This window comes from Syngnathoides biaculeatus, chromosome 7, assembly GCF_019802595.1.
Source record: "Syngnathoides biaculeatus isolate LvHL_M chromosome 7, ASM1980259v1, whole genome shotgun sequence".
NCBI lineage: Eukaryota > Metazoa > Chordata > Actinopteri > Syngnathiformes > Syngnathidae > Syngnathoides > Syngnathoides biaculeatus.
Genome location: NC_084646.1, coordinates 26,241,958 through 26,262,979, shown reverse-complemented (window position 1 = coordinate 26,262,979; position 21,022 = coordinate 26,241,958). Strand labels below are relative to the sequence as shown.

At 41.8% G+C, this 21,022-nt stretch overlaps 1 protein-coding gene across 1 annotated transcript in view; it reads right to left on the bottom strand.

Moving 5' to 3' along the window:
* lrrc7 (leucine rich repeat containing 7) overlaps window positions 1-21,022 on the bottom strand; it is a 105,688-nt gene that overhangs the window by 35,733 nt on the left and 48,933 nt on the right. Inside the window, 9 exon segments of the mRNA XM_061825234.1 lie at window positions 10,010-10,027; window positions 10,275-10,347; window positions 10,824-10,968; window positions 11,069-11,143; window positions 11,850-11,913; window positions 14,640-14,696; window positions 15,996-16,085; window positions 16,928-17,006; window positions 19,371-19,488. Of these exon segments, the coding sequence (XP_061681218.1) occupies window positions 10,010-10,027; window positions 10,275-10,347; window positions 10,824-10,968; window positions 11,069-11,143; window positions 11,850-11,913; window positions 14,640-14,696; window positions 15,996-16,085; window positions 16,928-17,006; window positions 19,371-19,488 (719 nt within the window).

The window sequence follows — 21,022 nt, the reverse complement described above, 5'->3', positions numbered from 1 at the left end:
CTTTGTGTAAAACCTTTTGTAAGCTTGTGGAGGAATTGATAAATTTAATCCAGGCCCACAGAATATGACACTCCTAAAATATTGATTTATAGCTTTACAGGAACACTATCCTAGAACTTTTTAATATGAATGCAATATGGAGAGTTGACATACAAAGATAGAAAAAGCCATTGTGAGGATGTATGAAAGATGAATTACAGTCTGAATACAAAACAGGCTGTACAAATCAAAATTAAAACACTGCAACAGCTAGGATGATAAAGACAATTAAAAATCAGCACATTGAAGAATCAAAAAAATCATCACACTTATCTGCTTATTAAGCGCTGTATATGGGAATTCTATGTGTTTACAATGTAGTTCAATTTTATATAGAAACTGTGTGCACAAACTGATCTAATTCACAGTCATATCCATTGACGTTAACAAGGCCCTTTGACCCCTTTGTCTTTGACCATCACTAGCCTGACTAACAGCAGACTAATGCGAATGAGTCAACAATTTTACATTCATGTACTGTCATTGTTAACATTGCAAGAGTCTGCTATTATTATTCCCACCAGGCTGGACCATCTGGGCCACCATACGGTCGGAGGAGATGGGAGAGGAGGGGAATTTCTTATCCTTTATTCAGATGTCTTACCAGACCAGCCTAGAAATCCTTTAAGCAGTGCCAGGTGTCACATTGAAGCAAGAAGGCCCTGCAATGTTTTCCTCCACTGCGGTATGGTTCTATAGGGGTTACAGTAGCTCATTCAGAAGGTCTTCAGGCTGACACGATAAACCAAATGAGCAATGACGTGATGTTCTTTTAAAAGAACAAACCATAGAAAATGAGCCAGGATAAGTAAGAGGAGTATTTTTGGAATTAAAGCTAACAAACACAGTGATTTATCACTTACATGTGCATGCAGTATCCAAAATATTCAAGCACAAGTATCATTTCTGCATTGACTGGCTTAATTGATCTGTCTCTGTAAATGGACGATATTTACAGTATTTAAAATGTAAGGTGGCACGGTGGGGCAGCTGGAAAGCGTTGGCCTTACAGTCCTGAGGTCGAGGGCTTTATCCCAGCCCCGCCTGTGTGGAGTTTGCATGCACTCCGGTTTCCTCCCACATCCCAAAAACATGCAACATTAGTTGGAGACTCTAAATTGCCCCAAGGTGTGATTCTGAGTGCAACTGTTGTCTGTCTCCATGTACCCTCCGATGAGCTGGCAACCAGTTCAGGGTGCACCCTGCTTCCTGCCCGAAGACAACTGGGATAGGCGCCAGCACTCCCGTGACCCTTGTGAGGATAAGCGGGTAAGAAAATGGATGGATAGATTTAAAATGTAGCTTTTTTTTTTAGTTTGGCTTCAGCCCTGTACAGTGGATCTAATAATTTGAATATGCTTGCATTAATACAATTCAGTAATGAACCATAATATTCCAGGAGCGAAAATCACACATAACTTGAGAGAGTGAATCGCTGTCATGCATGATGCCTTTTTAAACTGTACATGTTCAGTGTGAAAGGTCTGTGCAGAAACACGTAAGGACGATGTCTAGTTGCGACCTTGCCCATATTCATAAGTCTGGAGAATTTCCCCACCGGTGTCATGGTCCTACCCGTCCAGCCCTGGCTGTGCAGGTCCCCAGCTGCGTTGATTAAGAGGCGCACACCTGCACCTCATCGCTGATAATTTCCCCCGTATATATAGGACCAGTGGACGCTCCGGCCTTGCCACATCGTTGCCATCCTTGCCTCGTTCCCGCACTTCAGCATTCCTGATCCTGAACCCCTGTGTACCGACCTTGCTGTCATCTGACCAACCACATAAGCTTGACGCTCCTGACACTTCTGCTCTCTCTGACTGACTCTCCGGCAACTCATTCAAGTGGGATGGGACCTGCCAGGAAGCCTTCAATAGACTCAGGTCGAGTTTCACCACAGCTCCTATTCTCATCATGCCAGACGCAAAGAGCCAGTATGTGGTGGAGGTAGATACATCGGACTCAGGAATGGGAGCAGTACTCTCCCAGAGGTGTGAAAACGATGAAAGAATTCACCCATGCGCCTTCCTGTCTAAAAAACTGACCCCGGCAGAGCGGGATTATGATATGGGCGATCACGAATTACTGCCAGTCAAAATGACGCTGGAGGAATGGAGACACTGGCTGGAGGGATCACAAGTGTCATTTCTGGTTCTCACAGACCATAAGAACTTGGAGTACCTGAGGACCGCCAAGAGACTGAATGCTAGCCAGGCCAGGTGGGCACTCTGTTTCACCTGCTTTCGGTTCACTCTGTCCTTCTGTCCAGGGTCAAAGAATGGCAAACCAGACGCACTATCTCGGATCCATGAAGGGGAGCGAACGGAGCCTGTGAGTGTTCCAATACTTCCGTATGCCTGCTTCGTGTCTGGGTTCACCTGGGAGATTGAGACACGGGTAGAGGAGGCTTTGAGGAACTCTCCGGGCCCATCCGAATGTCCTCCCGGCCGTCTGTTCGTGGTTCCTGCGCTATGAGGGGACGTCATTGATTGGGCCCACACAAACAAGACCGTCTGCCACCCTGGCATGGTGAAGACCCGCTCAGTGTAATAACGGTTTTGGTGGCCAAACCTGGGAAAGGTCGTGAGGGAGTACGTCAACGCGTGCCTGATCTGTATGGCCAATAAGATCTCTTGCCTGCGACCTATGGGTGAGCTACGGCCACTACCAATTCCCTATAGTCCTTAGTCACAGATTTCCCTGGATTCCGTTACAAGTCTACCCTGCTCCCAGGGAAATACAGTGGTTCTCTCAGTCATCGATCGGTTCTCTAAGATGGTCCATTTTGTGCGAGTTCCCAAGATTCCGTCCGATAAGCAAACGGCACAGCTACTACTAGCATCCGCTATTATGGCCTACCAGTGGATGTAGTATCGGACAGAGGACTGCAATTCGTATCTCGATTCTGGAAGGAATTCTGCACCCTCAACGGGGCAAAAATAAGCCTCACTTCAGGTCATCACCCGGAGTCCAATGGCCAAACATAAAGAATAAACCAGGAACTGGAGACTGGTCTACGCTGTCTGGCATCGCATGATCACAGCACTTGGAGCCTGCACCTCGGATGGGTAGAGTATGCCCACAACTCCCTTCAGCAAGACAAACATAAATGCTATTCTGCAAGTGTTACATTCATTCCACATCGTTCATGGTTACCCTCCCTCTCTGTTTCCATCTGTGGCCACCGACTCCGCGGTGCCATCCGCATTGGCAGTGGTGAGACGCTGCGAACGGACCTGGGAAATAGCCCGAAAGACACTAATATGCATGGGCAGCTCCTACAAGTCCGTGGCGGACCTCAATAGGAGAAGGGCACCAGTGTTTAAGGTGGGACAATGCGTATGGTTGTCCACAAAGGACCTTCCGCTGCGGACGGAGTAATGCAAGCTAGCTCCCAGGTTCCTGGGTCCCTTTTCTATCACTAAGATCATTAACCCTGTCGCTGTTTCTTTGAAACTCCCCAGATCGATGAGGTTTCATCCCACATTCCATGTAAGCCGGCTCCGACCAACTCCTCCATCACCATTAGTCCCCCCCAATCAAGTCCCCCCATATGTTTGATGGAGGTCCGGTGTACTCGGTACGCCGACTTTTATCATCTCGTCGTAGAGGGAAGGGGGTTCAATACCTGGTGGATTGGGAGGGGTATGGCTCAGAGGAACGTTCTTGAATTCCGTCCCGTTTTATCGTTGACCCGAGCCTCGTCAGGGACTTCCATACATCTCATCCTGTGGCTCCTGGGATGTCTAGAGTCGGCTATTAAGGGGCGGGGTGTACAGTCATGGTCCTACCGGTCCAGCCCTGGCTGTGCAGGTCCCCTGGGTTGATTAGAAGGTGCACACCTGCGCCTCATCACTGATAATTAACCCCAGTATATATAGGACCCAGTGGACAGTCTGGCCTTGCCAGATCGTTGCCATCCATGCCTCGTTCCCGCATTTCCGCATTCCTGATCCTGAACCCCTGTGTACCGACCTTTGCCTGTCATCCGACCAACCTCGTAAGCTTGACGCTCCTGATACGTCTGCTAGCTCTGACTGACTCTCCGGCATTCGACATTGGAATGAATAAACACCTTCCTCTAACTGCCTTCCTGTCTATTGAGTCGTGCATTTGGGTCCGCCCTACCGTTCTGGTTATGACAACCGGTAGCCACAGACGAGTAGATTATTGCAAAAGAAAGCCACCCGTTTGCTTATTTCATGGAGGAGGAGAATATAAACAACAGTTTGTACAATACACTGTTCGTGTATAGTACAAAGATTACTTAATTATTTTGAACATAAGACTATTACATAGGGACAAATAACTGAGATCCTATTTCATATTATTTGTTGTAGTAGTAAGGAAAAAAAGTCATTTTTCAAGACCGTTACATTCATTAAAGGTGAAACTCAAATACAGTATATAAACAAATGTAATGAAACATCTGCACATGTACATTTAATTTTTCCTTATCTAAATATGACTTGAAATACTGAAAAAAGAGTTTACTTGAAAGAACACAAGCCTAATTATAAGAGTACATTGATTTTCAAGGAAGTTCCTTTCACTACTGAAGGAAGGATATAAGGCCCCAATTCCAATGAAGTTGGGACATTGTGTCAAATAAAAACAAAATGCATTGTATTATAAATCAGGTTCAACCTATATTTAATTGAATACACTACTCAGACAAGATATTTCATGTTCAAAACATTTTTAGCAAAGAATAACAAATAATCATTAACTTGGAATTTTATGGCTACAACATGTTCCAAAAAAAACTGGGACAGGTGTCAAAAAATACTGAGAAAATTGAGATTGAGAAATTAAGGAATGCTCATCAAAGACCAGTTTAGAACATTCCGCAGGTGAACAGGCTAATTGGGAACAGGTGGGTACCATGATTGGGTATTCCCGGAATTGCTCAGTCATTCACAAGCAAAGATGGTATGAGCCTCTTTGTGAACAAGTATGTGAGAAAAGAGTCGAACAGTTTAAGGACAATGTTCCTTAACATACAATTGCAAGGAAATTAGGGATTTAATCATCTAAGGGCCATAATATCAACAAAGGTTTCGGAGAATCTGGAGAAATCACTATCATCTAAGTGGCAAGGCCAAAAACCAATATTGAATGCCAATGACTTTCAATCACTCAGGCGGCATCGCATCAAAAAATGACATCAATGTGGAAAGGATATCACCACATGGGTTCAGCAACACTTCAGAAAACCAATGTCAGTAAAAACAGTTGGGCGCTACATCCATGAGTCCAATTCAAATCTCTACAATGCAAAGCAAAAACCATTTCGCAACAACACCCAGAAATGCCACAGGCTTCTCTGGGCCCAAGATCATCTCAGATGGACTGATGCAAAGTGGAAAAGTGTCCTGTTGTCGGATGAGTGCAAGTTTCAAATTGTTTTGGGAAATTTGGAATGTCGTGTCCTCCGGGCAAAAGAGGCAAAGAACCATCTGGACTGTTGTAGATGCAAATTTCAATAGCCAGCATCCGTGAAGGTATGGGACTATGATATTTGCAATGGCAAGTTAGACATCTGTAAAGGCACCATTGATGCTGAAGGGTACAAACAGGTTTTGGAGAAACATATGCTGCCATCAAGGCAACGTCTTTTTCTTGGAGCCCCCCCCACCACCCACAAATTTCAGCAAGACAAACATAAACGATATTCTGCACGTGTTACAACAGAGTGCCTTTGTAGTAAAAGAGTCTTCTTCTTTTCCTTCCTTCCTTTCGGCTTGTCCCGTTAGGGGTCGCCACAGCGTGTCATTTTTTTACATCTTAGCATCTTCCTTCTTCTGCATCTTGCTCTCTAACCCCAACTGCCCTCATGTCTTCCCTCACCACATCCATAAACCTTCTCTTTGGTCTTCCTCTCGCTCTTTTGCCTGGCAGCTTCATCCTCAGCACCCTTCCACCAATATACTCACTTTCTCGCCTCTGAACATGTCCAAACCATCGAAGTCTGCTCTCTCTAACCGTGTCTCCAAAACATCCAACTTTAGCTGTCCATCTAATGAACTCATTTCTAATCCTATCCAACCTGCTCACTCCCAGCGAGAACCTCAACATCTTCATTTCTGCTACCTCCAGTTCTGTTTCCTGTTGTTTCTTCAGTGCCACTGTCTCTAATCCGTACATCATGGCCGGCCTCACCACTGTTTTGCTTTGCCCTTCATCCAAGCAAAGACTCTTCTGTCATATAACACACCAGACACCTTCCGCCAGCTGTTCCAACCTGCTTGGACCCATTTCTTCACTTCCTTACCACACTCACCATTGTACTGGATTGTTGACCCTAAATATTTGAAGTCCTCCACCCTCACTATCTCTTCTCCCTGAAGCCTCACTCTTCCCCCTCAACCTTTACACATAGGTGCACATATATTCTGTTTTACTTCGGCTAATCTTCATTCCTCTTCTTTGCTCTGTAGTAAAAGAGTGCAGGTACTAAACTGGCCTGCGTGCAATCCAAATATGTCTCCCATCTGTGTGAAGGAGTGAGGAGAACCAGGTGAACAACTGCAGGAAACGTTTGACGTTCAAACAAAGGCTACTGTACCAAATATTAACACTGGTTTTCTCAGGTGTTCAAATACTTATTTGCAGCTGTATCACACAAATAAACTGTTTAAAAGTCATATGTTGTGATTTCTGGATTTTTCTTTTTAGATTCTCTCTCTCACAGTGGACATGCACCTACAATGAAAATTTCAGACCCCTCCATGATTTCCAAGTGGAAGAACTTGCAATATAGCAGGGTGTTCAAATACTTATTTTCTTCACTCTAAATTAATATTACAGAAATGCTTATGCAATCTATTGGGTGGCGTGGCTTTAGGTCATCTTCAGTTAGAGCATAGGTGTCTAACTCGAGGCCTGGGGGCCAAATGTGACCCCCACATAATTTTTGTGGCCCGGAAAAGGAAATCATGCGCGTCAGCTTCCATGATTCTTGCTAAAATCTGAACAAAAATTCAAAATCGTCATACGTAATGAACAATAATGTTGAGATACAGCATTTTTCTCCGACCAATCCCCTTCATATGGTCACTTAAAGCCCAAGTGTCATCCCTATAAACATTCTAAAGTAGATATTGTAATGAAAAATCCATAAAACATTATTCACTTCGATGTCTATATGAAAAAATAAATGTGAGCGGAGAGCGCGTCATCCATGCGCAAAGTTGCAGAAGTGTCATTCTACGATATCCAAGTGGTCGCCATATGGGCTGCATCCTCCATCTGTGACGTCACCCGGACATTCGCCAATGAAAACACCCGGTGCACCCGAACTATGGGAGATGAACACGCCCCTTCTGACACGAAAGCTCTCGAAAAGGAGAACACCACACAACCAAGTGAAGTTACTGGGGCAATATTACACTATTGTTTCAAGCCCTCGGGGCAATATTACATTTTTGTTTTGAGCCCTAGTCAGATGATATGCGATCACGGCCAAACCGCATCCTTGTCCGATCCACTTCCGCGGCGGAGCTGAGCCATCGCGGCTCATCACAGCCAGCCGGTGTGGCTTATGACAGAGCCAAGCTGTGCTACTTTGGCCACAGCCACCGCAGTACGCGATGAACAACACCGTCGAGGCGGGGCGCTTAACTGCGTTGTGGTCGCACGCAGCTGAGTGAGGCAGAGCCAAGCCGTGGTGCTTTCAGGGGTTGTTCATAGACAACACCGTTGAGCCGGGGCACTTAAATGCGCGCACGCGGCTGACTGAGGGATTCGTGGCTGGGTTCTTCAGAGATGCCGCCGTTCGCGAGCCCAAAGCGCAGCCTTTGCTGGCGAAGCGACACAGCAGCCCGACGCCGTCCGACGCGCACATCGACATATTTCTTACGCGGATCTTTTGTTAGGTTATGAGAGACCGATTACGTGGTCTGCCCCAAACTATTATTTTATTTAGTAGCTGTAAACACATCTACCTGTCATTTGGAACCCACAAAGCTCTCGTCGTTTGCACCCGTGCAATCAATTTTTCACGACGAACCGGGTCTCTTGCAAACTTGTGAAGGGTAAATCCATCCTCCCGAGTGTTCAAGCAATGTCCAGCAATGCAACGAACCGGCATTTTGGCTAACATGAAGGAACAACGAGCTACCTTCCCAGAGGTAAAACTAATGGAAAAAAACGAGTCCACTTGGGGACGCTTCTGTCCTTTACGTCACTTCCTGCTTCTTCTCGAAAACAAATCCCTCGAGAGGATTTTCATGGAGTTACGAAGGCTGTATACGTCAAAATAATGTTTTGTGATGAAAAAACGCACAGGCCCATGCCGTTTTTTCATTAATAACATACTAAAAATCATCCATTTCATGACAGTAGCCCTTTAATCAATGGTTGAGCAAATTATTTTCCTTTTGATGACAAAAGTAGTTATCCCTCAATTTGTTGCGAATATGAAAAAATATGATGAGATATGGTTTCACTTTCATAAGAGCCCTCTGAGGGAAATTGAAACGACAATGTGGCCCTCAAAAAAAAAAAAATTGACATCTCTAAATTAGAGTGTGCTAGGACATTCAGCCAGATTTATATCCATCTAACCATCCATTTTCTGAGCCGCTCATCCTCACAAGAAGCGTGAGAGTTCTGGAGCCTATCTCAGCTATCTTCCAGTTGGAGGTGGGGTACACCCGGAACTGCTTTCCCACCCAATCGCAGGGCACATAGGGACAAACAACCATACACAGCTATGGGCAATTTAGAATCTCCAATTAATGCATGTTTTGGGGATGTTTGAGGAAACCAGAGTGCCAGAAGAAAACCCACACAGGCATGGGGAGAACATAGAAACTCCACATAGGCGGGGCCGGGATTCAAACCCCAGACCTCAGAACTATGAGGCTAAGGCTGTAACCAAATGTGCAACCGTTCCCAGATTAATATTTAAAGCCCAAGTGTCATGCTAATAAACATTTTAAAATAGATATTGTAATGAAAAATACATATAGCGGAGAGCCCAAACTTGCAGAAATCTCATTCAACCATCAAGTGGTCACCATATTGGCTGAATCCTCTGTCCATGACATCACGCTGGGACATTGGCCATTGAAAACACGCTGTGCCACCTACTATGTGAGACGAACACACCCCTTTTGACACGGAAGCTCTTTTCAAAGAAGAGAACATCTCAAAATCATGTGATGTGACCATGGCAATATTACCCTATCATTTCAAGCCATATTTAGATGATATTAGGATCACGGATCACCATGTCTTGTCGACAAGGCCTTCGGAGGCCGTCCTTCAGCGGCAGCTGCATGGAGGCCTTCTGATGCGCACATCGACACATTTAGCACCCCTGACTTACGGATTTTTTTTTTTTTAGTAACTGTAAAAACACCTACCTGTCATTTGGAACCCACGGAGCTCTCATCCTTTGCACCTGTGCAATCAATTTTTCACGACGAACCAGGTCTTTTGGAAAAGTATGAAGAGCGAATCCATCCGCCCGAATGTTCGAGCAATATCCAGCAATACAACGAGTCAGCATTTTGGCTAGCACGAAAGAACAACGAGCTACCTTCCAGCAGGTAAAACTGGCATAAACGGACGAGACCGCTTGAGTGCGCTACTGCCCTGTACGTCATTTTCTGCTTCGTCTCAAAAACAAATCCCTTGATGAGGATTTTCATGGCAGGTGTTACAAAAAGCCGTATATGTAAAAATCATGTTTTTTGGTGATAAAATGGATGGGTCAATCCTGGCTGTCATTTTTTCATTAATAACATACTAAAAATTATGCATTTCATGACAGTGGCACTTTAAGGAGGGAATGATGAGGACACATTTGAGCACCAAAAACCAAAATAAAGTTGAGTTTGCGTGAAATATTGATGCATTCACTTTTTTTCCTCATGATCTGTAAGTATCTGTGACATAACACCTCACTGTTGTCTCTGAACGCAACCCTGGAGCAACAAAGTAATGTGCTAAAGTTACTCACTCTTATTTGGGCTTTGCACTTATCCCACGGCAGCGCAGCAAGCAACACACTGCGTTCCTGGCCCACAAACCCCCACCCGAACGTCCAAATTATCGGCCAACACAGTAACAGAGTAGTAAACAAATCACAATGACACAGAGTAGTAAACAAGGAAAGCACAGACCCCTCGAGAAAAATAACACCTCGTAATGAACTAGTTGGAAAAAGCAGATCTACATGGTTTGAACTGGCCATTATGACTTCAATGCTCATGGAGGTTTTTTACCTTCCAATGGTTCCTGGTAGTGAGGTCAACTGGTTGTCATCCACTTTCAGTGTGGTCAGCTTCTTTAACATTCCTGTTAGACAAGTAAATGCATAACTGTTGATACATACAAAGTAACCTTGTTTATAGGATCACATCACAACCTTTTGCACAGTAAAAATATTGAATCCATCCATTCATTATCTGACCCTCACAAGGGTCGCCAGACTGCTGGAGCCTATCCTAGCTATATTTGTGGACAAGGCAAGGTACACCCTGAGGTGGTTGCTAGCCAATCACAGGGCACATAGAAACGGACAAAATTCACACTCACAATCACACGGGCAATTTAGAGTCTCCAATCAATGACTATTGCAGCAATGTATATGAAAATGGAACCCATAGTTTGTTGCCGACGAGTTCAGGGTGTACCCCACCTCTTGCCCAAAGTCAACTGGGATAGGTGCCAGCATGCCTCCAACCCTAGTAAAGATGAGGGGTTTATAAAATGGATGGATGGATGCATCGATAGATGGATGAATAAAATCATGTTTGCATCCGAGCACCTACCTATAGAGTCAGGAAGGTGCTGAAGCATGTTGGAGGAAAGCAAAAGATCCTCTAAGGCCTCACAACCTGAAACATCCGTGTCTAAATTCTCAATACGATTCTTCGCTAAGTCTAAGTAGCGGAGCTGGCGAAGTTTTCCTAGCGACTGCAGAGTCAGAGAGTAAGGAAAGCAAATCATAGATAAGACAGCTCAATAAAACAGCAAAACATTGTATTGGATTTTTTTGTGTACTTAGTGTCCATACCCCTGGTATAGACTGTAATGAGTTGTTATCCATCCACAGCTCCTTTAGGTTGTGGATCTGCTCCAACACCTCCGGCTAATGATCAAATACACCACGTATGTCAATACAAAATACAAATCATCAAAACATTTTATGTTCCTGAGACATGTTTTAGTTTTGTGACAATGTACATTCATGTGACACTTCATTAGCTTTATAATGATATTTCATACAACACCTTTATAAAAATACAGCAATCTTAATTCATAGTACTACTCAGTATTAAGTGACAATATCATAATGGTATTAAGAACACAGTTGTTATGATTGTCGCAGTTGCCAGTAGAGTACAACTGGGCTACACTGTACAGAGTCATGCGGCTGGTGCGTGTAGAATACATAAATTAGTAGATTAGATTTAGCACGAGGCAAACCATGTGTTTAACTTCCTGTCCGACCCTGATGTCACATCCTCTAAACTGCCATCCAGTCTTCTCTCCTTTAGCCCCCTCATGGCATTGTATCCCATTTCATGGTCCAACTGAACACTTGGCTAACTCTGTAATTAGTCTATGGAAGATTCATCATATGCTACAGTAGCTTTTGAAATGTTAACCTCGAAGAAGCTACCTATGAAATGTTACTTGCCAACTCCGAATGCGATTCTTTCTCATCTCATCCATATTCATATTGACGTTGTTATTTTTATAAAACAGACAATTCAACTGGCCAAAGAGTATCACTTCGCTGTTCATATTGTAGTTTAAGGCAACCTGCTAAATTGAATAGCAAATATTCTCACCATTTCAGAGAATTCATTGCTACCCAGATCCAACCTCTCCAACTGTGTCAGTCGATGAATGGACCTGAAATGAGGGAATGCATACACCTAATATCACAAGAAAGCTTGGATCTTTCTGGAAAGCTAAATTCTGTATTTCCAGTGGTTACATTCAAGTGGTCCTCCTATATACAAGTGCTTCATATTAAGTATTGTAACATTGTATTTTCATGATTTGAATGTCATCCTATGTACTTAACCTAGTAGTTAAGATGAGAAATTGATGGTATTCCTGTGAGAGAATTTAATAAATTATGTATAGCACTCTGTCAATATCTGAAAGCAAGTAGCCTATCTTGAATTTCTGATTATAAACTGTTTCTAAGAATCTGGTGAAAAGGTCTGTAACCGCATCAAATAAAACATTTAGAATTTCAGGTTTATTCAAGAGTATCCGTCAACAGTATATGCACTTTATGGTTATTTCCCATATGACGGTGTTTCACAGCCAACCATAATAATAACATAATATATAATATAATAAAAAAAACTGCACCTAGGTTTATCAGAGGCGCAGTTAAAGGGGATTGCATTATCCCATTAAAAAAAGTGTTTTCAGTTAATCTGTTTGGAAACATGTTTGCTGGGATGGAACTGCATCCCAGCAACCATGTTTCCAAACCTATATTGAGGGAGCGTAGCTTACATTTGAAAAATCTCACTGCATCAAAATATATTCACAAAAAGTATGAATACTGAAATAATGATAAACTCATCTCAATTTAATAACAAAGCTACTGACTCAGTGTGAAATCAGGGCGAGTTTAATCTTAAACAAATCTGATATACTCGGAAGTCAGAATTTTTTCTCATACTCTTTAGAATATATCCACGTTTTGATCATATTACTTGCACTGTTTGCGGTTTTAATTGTCTTTTTTTCAATATTTTTTCATTTTTATTGATTTTATGCCATTTTAAATGTTTTATGTGTTTATTTTCAAATGCCTTTAATCATGTAAAGCACATTGAGTTACCTCATGTATGAAATGCGCTGTACAAATAAATTTGCTTTGCCTAATGCCTGAGGAGAGAGAAGAGTGGATATTGGAAGAGATGAGGGGAAGGAGTGTGTGGAGGCTGGATTTGTACTAGGTTGTGTGAAGGGCTTGTGATTATGAATGAGATCTACAATTTCTGGAGGGTCGGAGAGTGTGAAAGAAGAGAAAAACTGACAGAGGTGGAAGGTTTCAGGTTTATGGAAAAGTGCCAGTGGAAATAAGGATTTTTTTTCCCTGTGAAGTACAGCATTATCGTATTGCGGTTTTCCAGTGAGGAAAAGAGATTTGCATGGCTGGAGAATTTTTTTGAGTGGGAGTAGTGTTCTATATTTCCAGCATTTGATGTGACAAGACCAGTTTTTTGTAGGAATTTTTAAGTTGTTGTCTTTGTGATTTGATACTCCTGCGCTGAGGCGTCTACCGGGGGCAGTTGAGAAAAGGAGAAGTAGTGCAATTCCAATATGGCTTGGGAGTTCTTCTGGAGGTGACCTTCGTACTGGGAACTTTGCCAAACATCATCTTCTCTTTCTGGCAGACCAGCACAACCTGATTCAGTCTGGCAGGTTAGACCAGCATCCTCTGAAGCATTGGAGCCAACACAACATCACGCATAGTGATCAGGTGACAGGTCTGCCCACAATTGATCATTCACAAAGTCGATCATAGAACTTCGGACTTGTGTGTCTTGGTGTCAAGTGTGCATGTGAAATATGGTGTTCATTATAGACATCATACTGGTGAGAATCACAGCATTTCAATGACAAAACACCACTTTGGTTCAGGTCAGGAGGGTCGTTCCACCTAATCACACTCTCCCAGGCCTCACTCTCAGCGCCCATGTGGTTGATGAAGTTCTCCATCAAAATAAGGGACTCCAAAGCATCAACCCTTGCCAAGGGCCGCAAAAAACATGGGCACTCTGAGCTGTTTGGTGCACAGTCACAACCAATAATCAGGAGACGTCTTCCCAGGCAAAAGCAGACAGGGTCCACCCACTCTTCGATTGGGTTAAACCTCAACATAAAGGAACCTGGCTGGGTGACAATAAATAGGCACACACCTGCTCTGTGCCAGGCATAACTCCAGATTGGGAGTAGTGAGAATGTAAGCCCTCTGATGAGGACTAGTTCCATTGCCGAGGCAAGCCCGACGAAGTCAAGTCAGAACCGTTCAACCTGGCACACCAGGTCAGGATCCTTTTCTGCCAGAGAGATGATTTTCCATGTCCCGAGGGCCCACTTATGTAGCTGGGGATCGAAAATTTCACCTGAATATTAACCCCTCCCACAGGCAGTGAGGCCATGGCAAGGGGAACCCACATTGCCTCTTCGGGCTGTGGGTGTAGACCCAGCCACCAGGTCCTTACCAGTGAGTACCACTTCCAGACCTGGATCCAGATGGTGATCTCGTTGACTCACAAATGGCCGAAATGTATTCTCCATCATACGCTGTTCTTCAAAGTTAATCAGAATGGAATACATGAATGGTAGACAAGATGTATTGCACCCAGTGACAGTAATTATTATTCCATTGGTAGCCATTGTATGGCTCCCCCAAAAAAATTAAAATAAAGCATATTTTATACATTTATAAATGGCTTTACCAATATTCAAGAACGCCTCTCACATATGTACTGATGTAACTTAATCCACAGCAAACCCAGCCCAAGTGATATGCATGTAAATTATCAGAGAGCAAAAAAATCTAAATGAAAGTCAGACCACAAGCACAAACACAAATTAAGTCTTACTTTGGCATTGTTTTCAGGTGGTTCTCTCTCAGCTCCAGGATTCGAAGTTTGGAGAGTCTACCAAAAACAAGCAACCAAATCTTTATTTCCTTCATTCTCTTTGTCAGGTAAAACAAAAAGGCCACAGTTAATTTAGTGTAATAAAAAAACACAATTTTTCTTGTACTACATATGTAATATTTCATTTCATGTCCAGGACGAATACAATTACTGTAATTTTTGGTTTATAAGCCGCAATTTTTTTCACACCCTTTCATACCTGCGGCCTATGCGGTGATGCGCATAATTTGTGCATTTTTTTCCTAACGGCCGCAAAGGGGCACTTGAGCGGAAAAGGTATGAGTGACACTGGTGGACTTTTACAACCATATTTTTTTAACTGGCCCCGTTAGCGCTGCGCTAGCGTTAGCGTTGATGTTTTTTTTTTTAAACCAGATTTTTTTCCCCCCTCAGCCCAGTTCGTGCTACCATATTAGTGTTATGTTAAAATAAGCTAAGGTATTAAGACTTTGAAAACTCTTTCTGTGTACTGTCTTTCTTTGTAAATATCTTGTGTTTCAACGTGGGTTTCAATGTGGGACTTGCAGCTTTTACACAGCTGTGGCTCATTTATGTATGAAATGTACTGGGTGGGCCTTATATTCAGGTGCGCTCTGCATGCCGGAAATTAAGATACAAAGGATAACAACATTAATTTTTTGTTAATGAAACGGCATCCAAAATTATCCACAAGTAAAATTAAAGACCCCATTCTAAATTTTTATTTAGTCAATATGATTTTGAATTTCATCCATCCATCCATCCATCCATTTCTACAGAGTATCAAAAAACTGCATTGGTGGTTCAGCGCAATTCTCGCCTGCCACACAGGAGGCCTGGCTCAGTCTGCAGCTGGGTCTACCTCACAAACTCTGCATAGAAAGGTCTGAGAAGAGAGTTAAACCCCAGAATTGACCGTGAAGTTGGTGAACCATATGCACTACTATGATACTTCAATTGGATCATGCCAAGGAATAATAATCATTCATCTGTAGTCTTTATGTGACACCCACTATCAAACCCTGGGTGTTTAGCTGGTGCCACCTACACCTGAAGCAAGAATCACTCCTATTAGAGTAACGAGACCCAATTCTACAATATAACCGTACACTAAGTTTACAAAAGCTACAAATACATATGCGCCAAAATACATAATGAGTGGAATAATGTCTGGAAAGTTACCACAGCATTTTGACTGATAATTCTGGTCATTTCAAGCCAATCCACCATTCCCAAAACACAGAAAAAAGCCCAAGGTAAAGGAAATAAATACTAATTGGGCTGTCGCTCAAGAGGGCACACCATACAAAGACTTACCTGCCGAAGTTTGCTGGCAGGTACTCCAGGAAGGCATCATTTAAAAAGAGCTGAGTCAGGTTCAGGAGCTGCGTAAATCCATCTGGGAGCCTGGAAGGCAAAAAAGAGTGAGGACTCTATATCCAGTAGAAAAGTGTTTTTCAAACTTGAGGATGTTTGCCCTCCAGTTTGGAGGTGTGTGTTGTTATCGGGGGGCTTCAACAAATGACCATGAGCACTTTTCATTATTACGTTTCACTCAGCTATTGCTCATGTTTTTGTTCATTCCCAAGGAATAATGCTTGCAAACAGGGCGTGTGTGTGTGTGGGGGGGGGGGGGTGGGGGGGCGGTGGACGGGGTTTGCTGGCAGAAAAAAAGTGTGGGAACACTGCAAAAATTAGAGCATGGCTGTAATTTTTAGTCCATATTTCATCTATCCATCCATTCGTCCATTTACTGAGTTACCAATCCTCACAAGGGTCACGGGAGCGGCCTATCCGAGCTATCATCAGGCAGGAGGCGAGGTACACCCTGAACTGGTTGCCAGCCAATCGCAGGGCACATGGAGACAGACAAAAGTCGCACTCACAATCCTATCTAGGGACAATTTAGTCCCCAATGAATGCATGTTTTTGGGATGTGGGACGAAACCAGAGTGCCTGGAGAAAACCCACACAGGCACAGGGAGGACATGCAAACTCCACACAGGTGGGGCAGGGATTTGAACCCTGGTCCTCAGAACTGTGAGGCCAACGCTCAACAACTGATCTTCCAACATGCCGCCTCGTCCATATTTTAATTTATATCAATTCTATAATGGATATAATACTATTACACATGCTAGGATAAAATACTGTATATTATTGTACTGCTGTCAGTGAAATTGGCTAAACAATACAGTACAGCCATGACAGTCATATCATTTGTTCCACGATTTCTAATGCTGACTTACTTGGTGATGGGGTTTACGCTGGCCTCTACCACTGACAGGCCTTTACAGCATTTGATATTATCTGGAAACTCCTGGATACCTGTTAGAAAAGGTAAGAGGCAGAAAAAAATAGATGAGAACATTGTGGTTTTACATTATTCAGATAATTCCATCTTTGTTGAGTAAGACATTAAGATAAGGTTTTATCAACTCTGAAACATGATTGTTTGAAAGTTGTAGAATTACTGTGATTAGGAGATTTAATTGCATAATGGTTAATTACTGTGACTCTATGAGAAAAATCAAAATGCTGATGTTGTTTCCCAAGTCCTCCTTTTCCAATTCCTCCGTCCTTTTGATAGGATTGTAATGGCAGTAGAGATGATCAAGATCTTTAAAGCTGAAGGAAGAAATCTTTTGCTGCTCAGCTACTCCATCAGTGGAGAAGTGGAATATGTTTTAAAGCCACTGTATGTATGTGTGTGCGTGCTTTGTTTTTGTGTATGTATCAATACAAAGAAAATAAAAGCTGCAGTTTCCACTAAGCAGGATAGTGCAATTCAGTATGGTGCACAGTTTTGTGTTTTTCAATTTTAAACGATCCCAAAATATTCTAACCCCACTAGACAAATTGTCGGGACCCTTTCATTGGCACACGATCACTTGTGTAAATTGTTTGGTTGACAGAGGATTGATGAGAGTACAATGAGAATGGAGAAAAAGCCATTTAAAACTAGAATGTATTCAAAAGTTTTTCTTTTAAAAGACAAAAAAAACAAACATATAGCTTGTATCGTGGATCCTTTTGTTTTGTTTTATGCATTAGTGCGTTATATATTGCCTTGTTACAATGTGTCACGATGTGATTGTCGTGAGCTATAAGAGGGAGACAGGCATAAGGAGTGTGTATCTTCAAGGGAGGGTTAGGCAATAAAAGAATCAAAAGGGGTTTGTTGGTTTCAAAGGGAGTGGTTAGCTGATGTGAAAAGGCTCTGTATGTGAAGAGTAAAGTGACATGACTGGTTCTTGTCTCTACATCTTACTATTTACCGCATGTCCACATATGGTTATTACTGTACATACTGCAGCTTGCACAACTTTAGGCCTTTCATACACAAACTGCTGTGAAATATAAGCCAGATAATTTGTTTATTGTTCCATTGTAAACCAAATGTTATTGTATTAAAAAAACACACAAGAGAATCGTGATTAAAATAATATACTTTTTTTAATAAGCATAGTTCTTGATAGGCTGTGGGGATAATTAATTATCAATTAGGCAATTTTTTTTTTAACCTAATTTTAAAGGGATAGGAGTATCTATCTCAGTATTCTGAACTTCTGCTTTGTATTGGGCAGAATACTGCCAGAATACTTCCCATGGATGATGTCATGCTAGATTTTAGAATGGAAAATTGTTGACGTGAATTTAGACTCATTGAACTCCATTTTGCATCAATTACTTCAAGATGTGATTAGTTAACCATCAATTCTGTACAACTGATAAAAAGATTATTTACTGTCAAGTAATCCATCCATCCATTTTCTTACCCACTTATCCTCACAAGGATCGCGGGGAGTGCTGGAGCTTAATTAAGACAGTGCAGCTGCATACTTTGTGATAAGAGTTTCCTGATCGACAATATGTGATCCCTTCTCATGGTTTCTTCTTTTGTTACCAAGTGTTCCTTTTTATTTTTATTTTTTTGAGGTCACTGAAAGTTTAGTAGTACATGCGCCTGACTTTGGTGCAGGCAGCGTGGGATCGATTCCCACTCAGTGATGGTGTCGATATGTGCCCTCGAATGACTGGTGACCAGTTCAGGGTGTAGTGTGCCTTTTACCCAATGTTAACTGGGATAGCTCCAGCACTCCCATGACTATTGTGAGGATAAGTGACTTGGACAATGGACATGTTGGTTTTTATTTTGCCTTGACAAATTTAGAGGTTAGTGGACAATATCAGACTCTCTTACATAAAACCCAAAAAGAGTTGTGTGTGTGTTTGTGCGTGAGAAGATCACATGCATTTAAAATAACGTTGCAAAGCCCAGCGACGACCCAGTGAGATATCTTACAGAGGGATGAAGCAAATGCATTTTCGCAGCTCAAATATGTAGTGATGTGTAGGCATCCAGATGATGTGTTATTTGATTGACCGTTGAGCAAAGTGTGGTTTCAGTGAACTCAGTGGATTCACCCATTACTTTTTGCGAGATGTCAGAATGGCTAGATTTTCCACCATTTTCAAGCCTCATTTTAAATACTTTGTTTTGTTGTTAACAACACTCGTCTCTGTGATGTGTCAAATTTAGAAGACTTTTTATTCTTTATATGGACTTACATTTAAATTTGATTTAAATGGACCACACATTCTAAATCAGGTACTAACACCATCATCTATTGCAATGGTTTTAATGTTTTGTTTGTTTGTTTGTTTTGTTTAAAAAAAAAAAAGTTGTACCATTTTTACTTATGTCAAGCTCTTTGAGGTTAACCAGGCTGGCAATTGTGGTTGGAAGGTTGGAGAGGTCGTTATCAGGCATGCTCAGCTTCTTCAAGGCCTGGCAGCTGAAGAGTTGCTATAGAAACAGGGAGAATAACAAGGAAATTAAACATATATAAACGCTACAATACATCTTCACAAACAACTAAACTTCAGGCAATCACCTGATGTTATGAAATATCAGTGCCATTTTGAATGGTATTCTACTGTACACTTCAGGACAAATCCAAGGTCACTCATTATGCAGATCGTAAAACCAATCAGCAGAGTACACTCAAAATTATTTAGCTCAACCAGGAGGAAAAAAAACAAAACTAGTCTCGTCCCTAAAAGCAAAGGACAGCAAATTCATTTATATACCGCATTTCATATACAAGGTAACTAAATGTGCTTTACATAATTAAAATGATTTTAATACAAATGAATAAAACATTTAAAACAGCCAAAGAAAATAAAAATGACTATATATATATATATATATATATATATATATATATATATATATATATATACACATAATGTGAAAACTAAAAGTACAATTAAAAACACTTAAGGCTGGCGTCATCTCTGTTGGTAACTTTTTTTCCATTTGTGTGCAACATAATAGCTAAATGCTGCTTCACCATGTTTGCCTGGGACGCTGCGCTCCACTATTACACCTGACTCAGTCAATCTCAGAGCCCTAATGGGTTTGTATTCCGTAACTTGCATTTTGTTTACTGAATGTCTTCAGGATCTAAACCATTTACTGATCGATAGACCAGTAGCAGAACTTTAAAATCTGTTCTAAAACTGACTGAAACCCAGTGTAAGGATTTAGAATTGGTGTTATATGCTCTGACCATTTTGTTCTGGTCACAATCTGAGCCGCAGCATTCTGAATGAGCTGCAGTTATTTAATGCTTTTTTTTGGGGAGCCCTGTCAGAAGACCACTACAGCAGTAGAGTCTACTTAAGATAAAAGCAAGGATGAGGTTCTCCTGGTCTGCTTGACACATGCAAGCCTTCAGTCTAGATTTGTTGTTCATATGGTAAAAGGCAGGTTTTTTTTGATTGATTGACGGTTGAAAGTCCGATTTTGGACTTTGTCTTTGGTTTTTAAAGATAGTGAACCAACACTAGTGTAACAGCAATTCTCTTTGCTTTATTTCCAAAAACAATTGTCTCAGTTTTGCTGTGGTCTTGGCTCATCAATGTATTTATTTTTGTTTTAAAAGACTATTCCTCCCATTTCCAAAATACAGGGAATGAATCAATAATGCATCTCTGATTCTTAGCATATACTATACACATTTATCATACACTTTATGACAATCCATGAAATTGGTGGGCACATACAAATTTCCATACAAAGAGGATGTATAAGCCATTTTAGTCAAATACAAAAGAGCTTGGAAAGTGCATGTCGACTTTGGTATTCTAAAACAAAATATTGTGTGGTTCAAGTTATGGTGCCTGTTGCCACATTCACTGCATTGTGAGAAAGTAAAAACTGATTCTTTGGCTCTCCCATGATCGTATATATGAATCAGTTGAACAGTTTCTTGGATGTGAAAAAAATTGCAATTTTCTTGGATGGACGTTGGATGGATCTTGCATCGTTTTTTCCC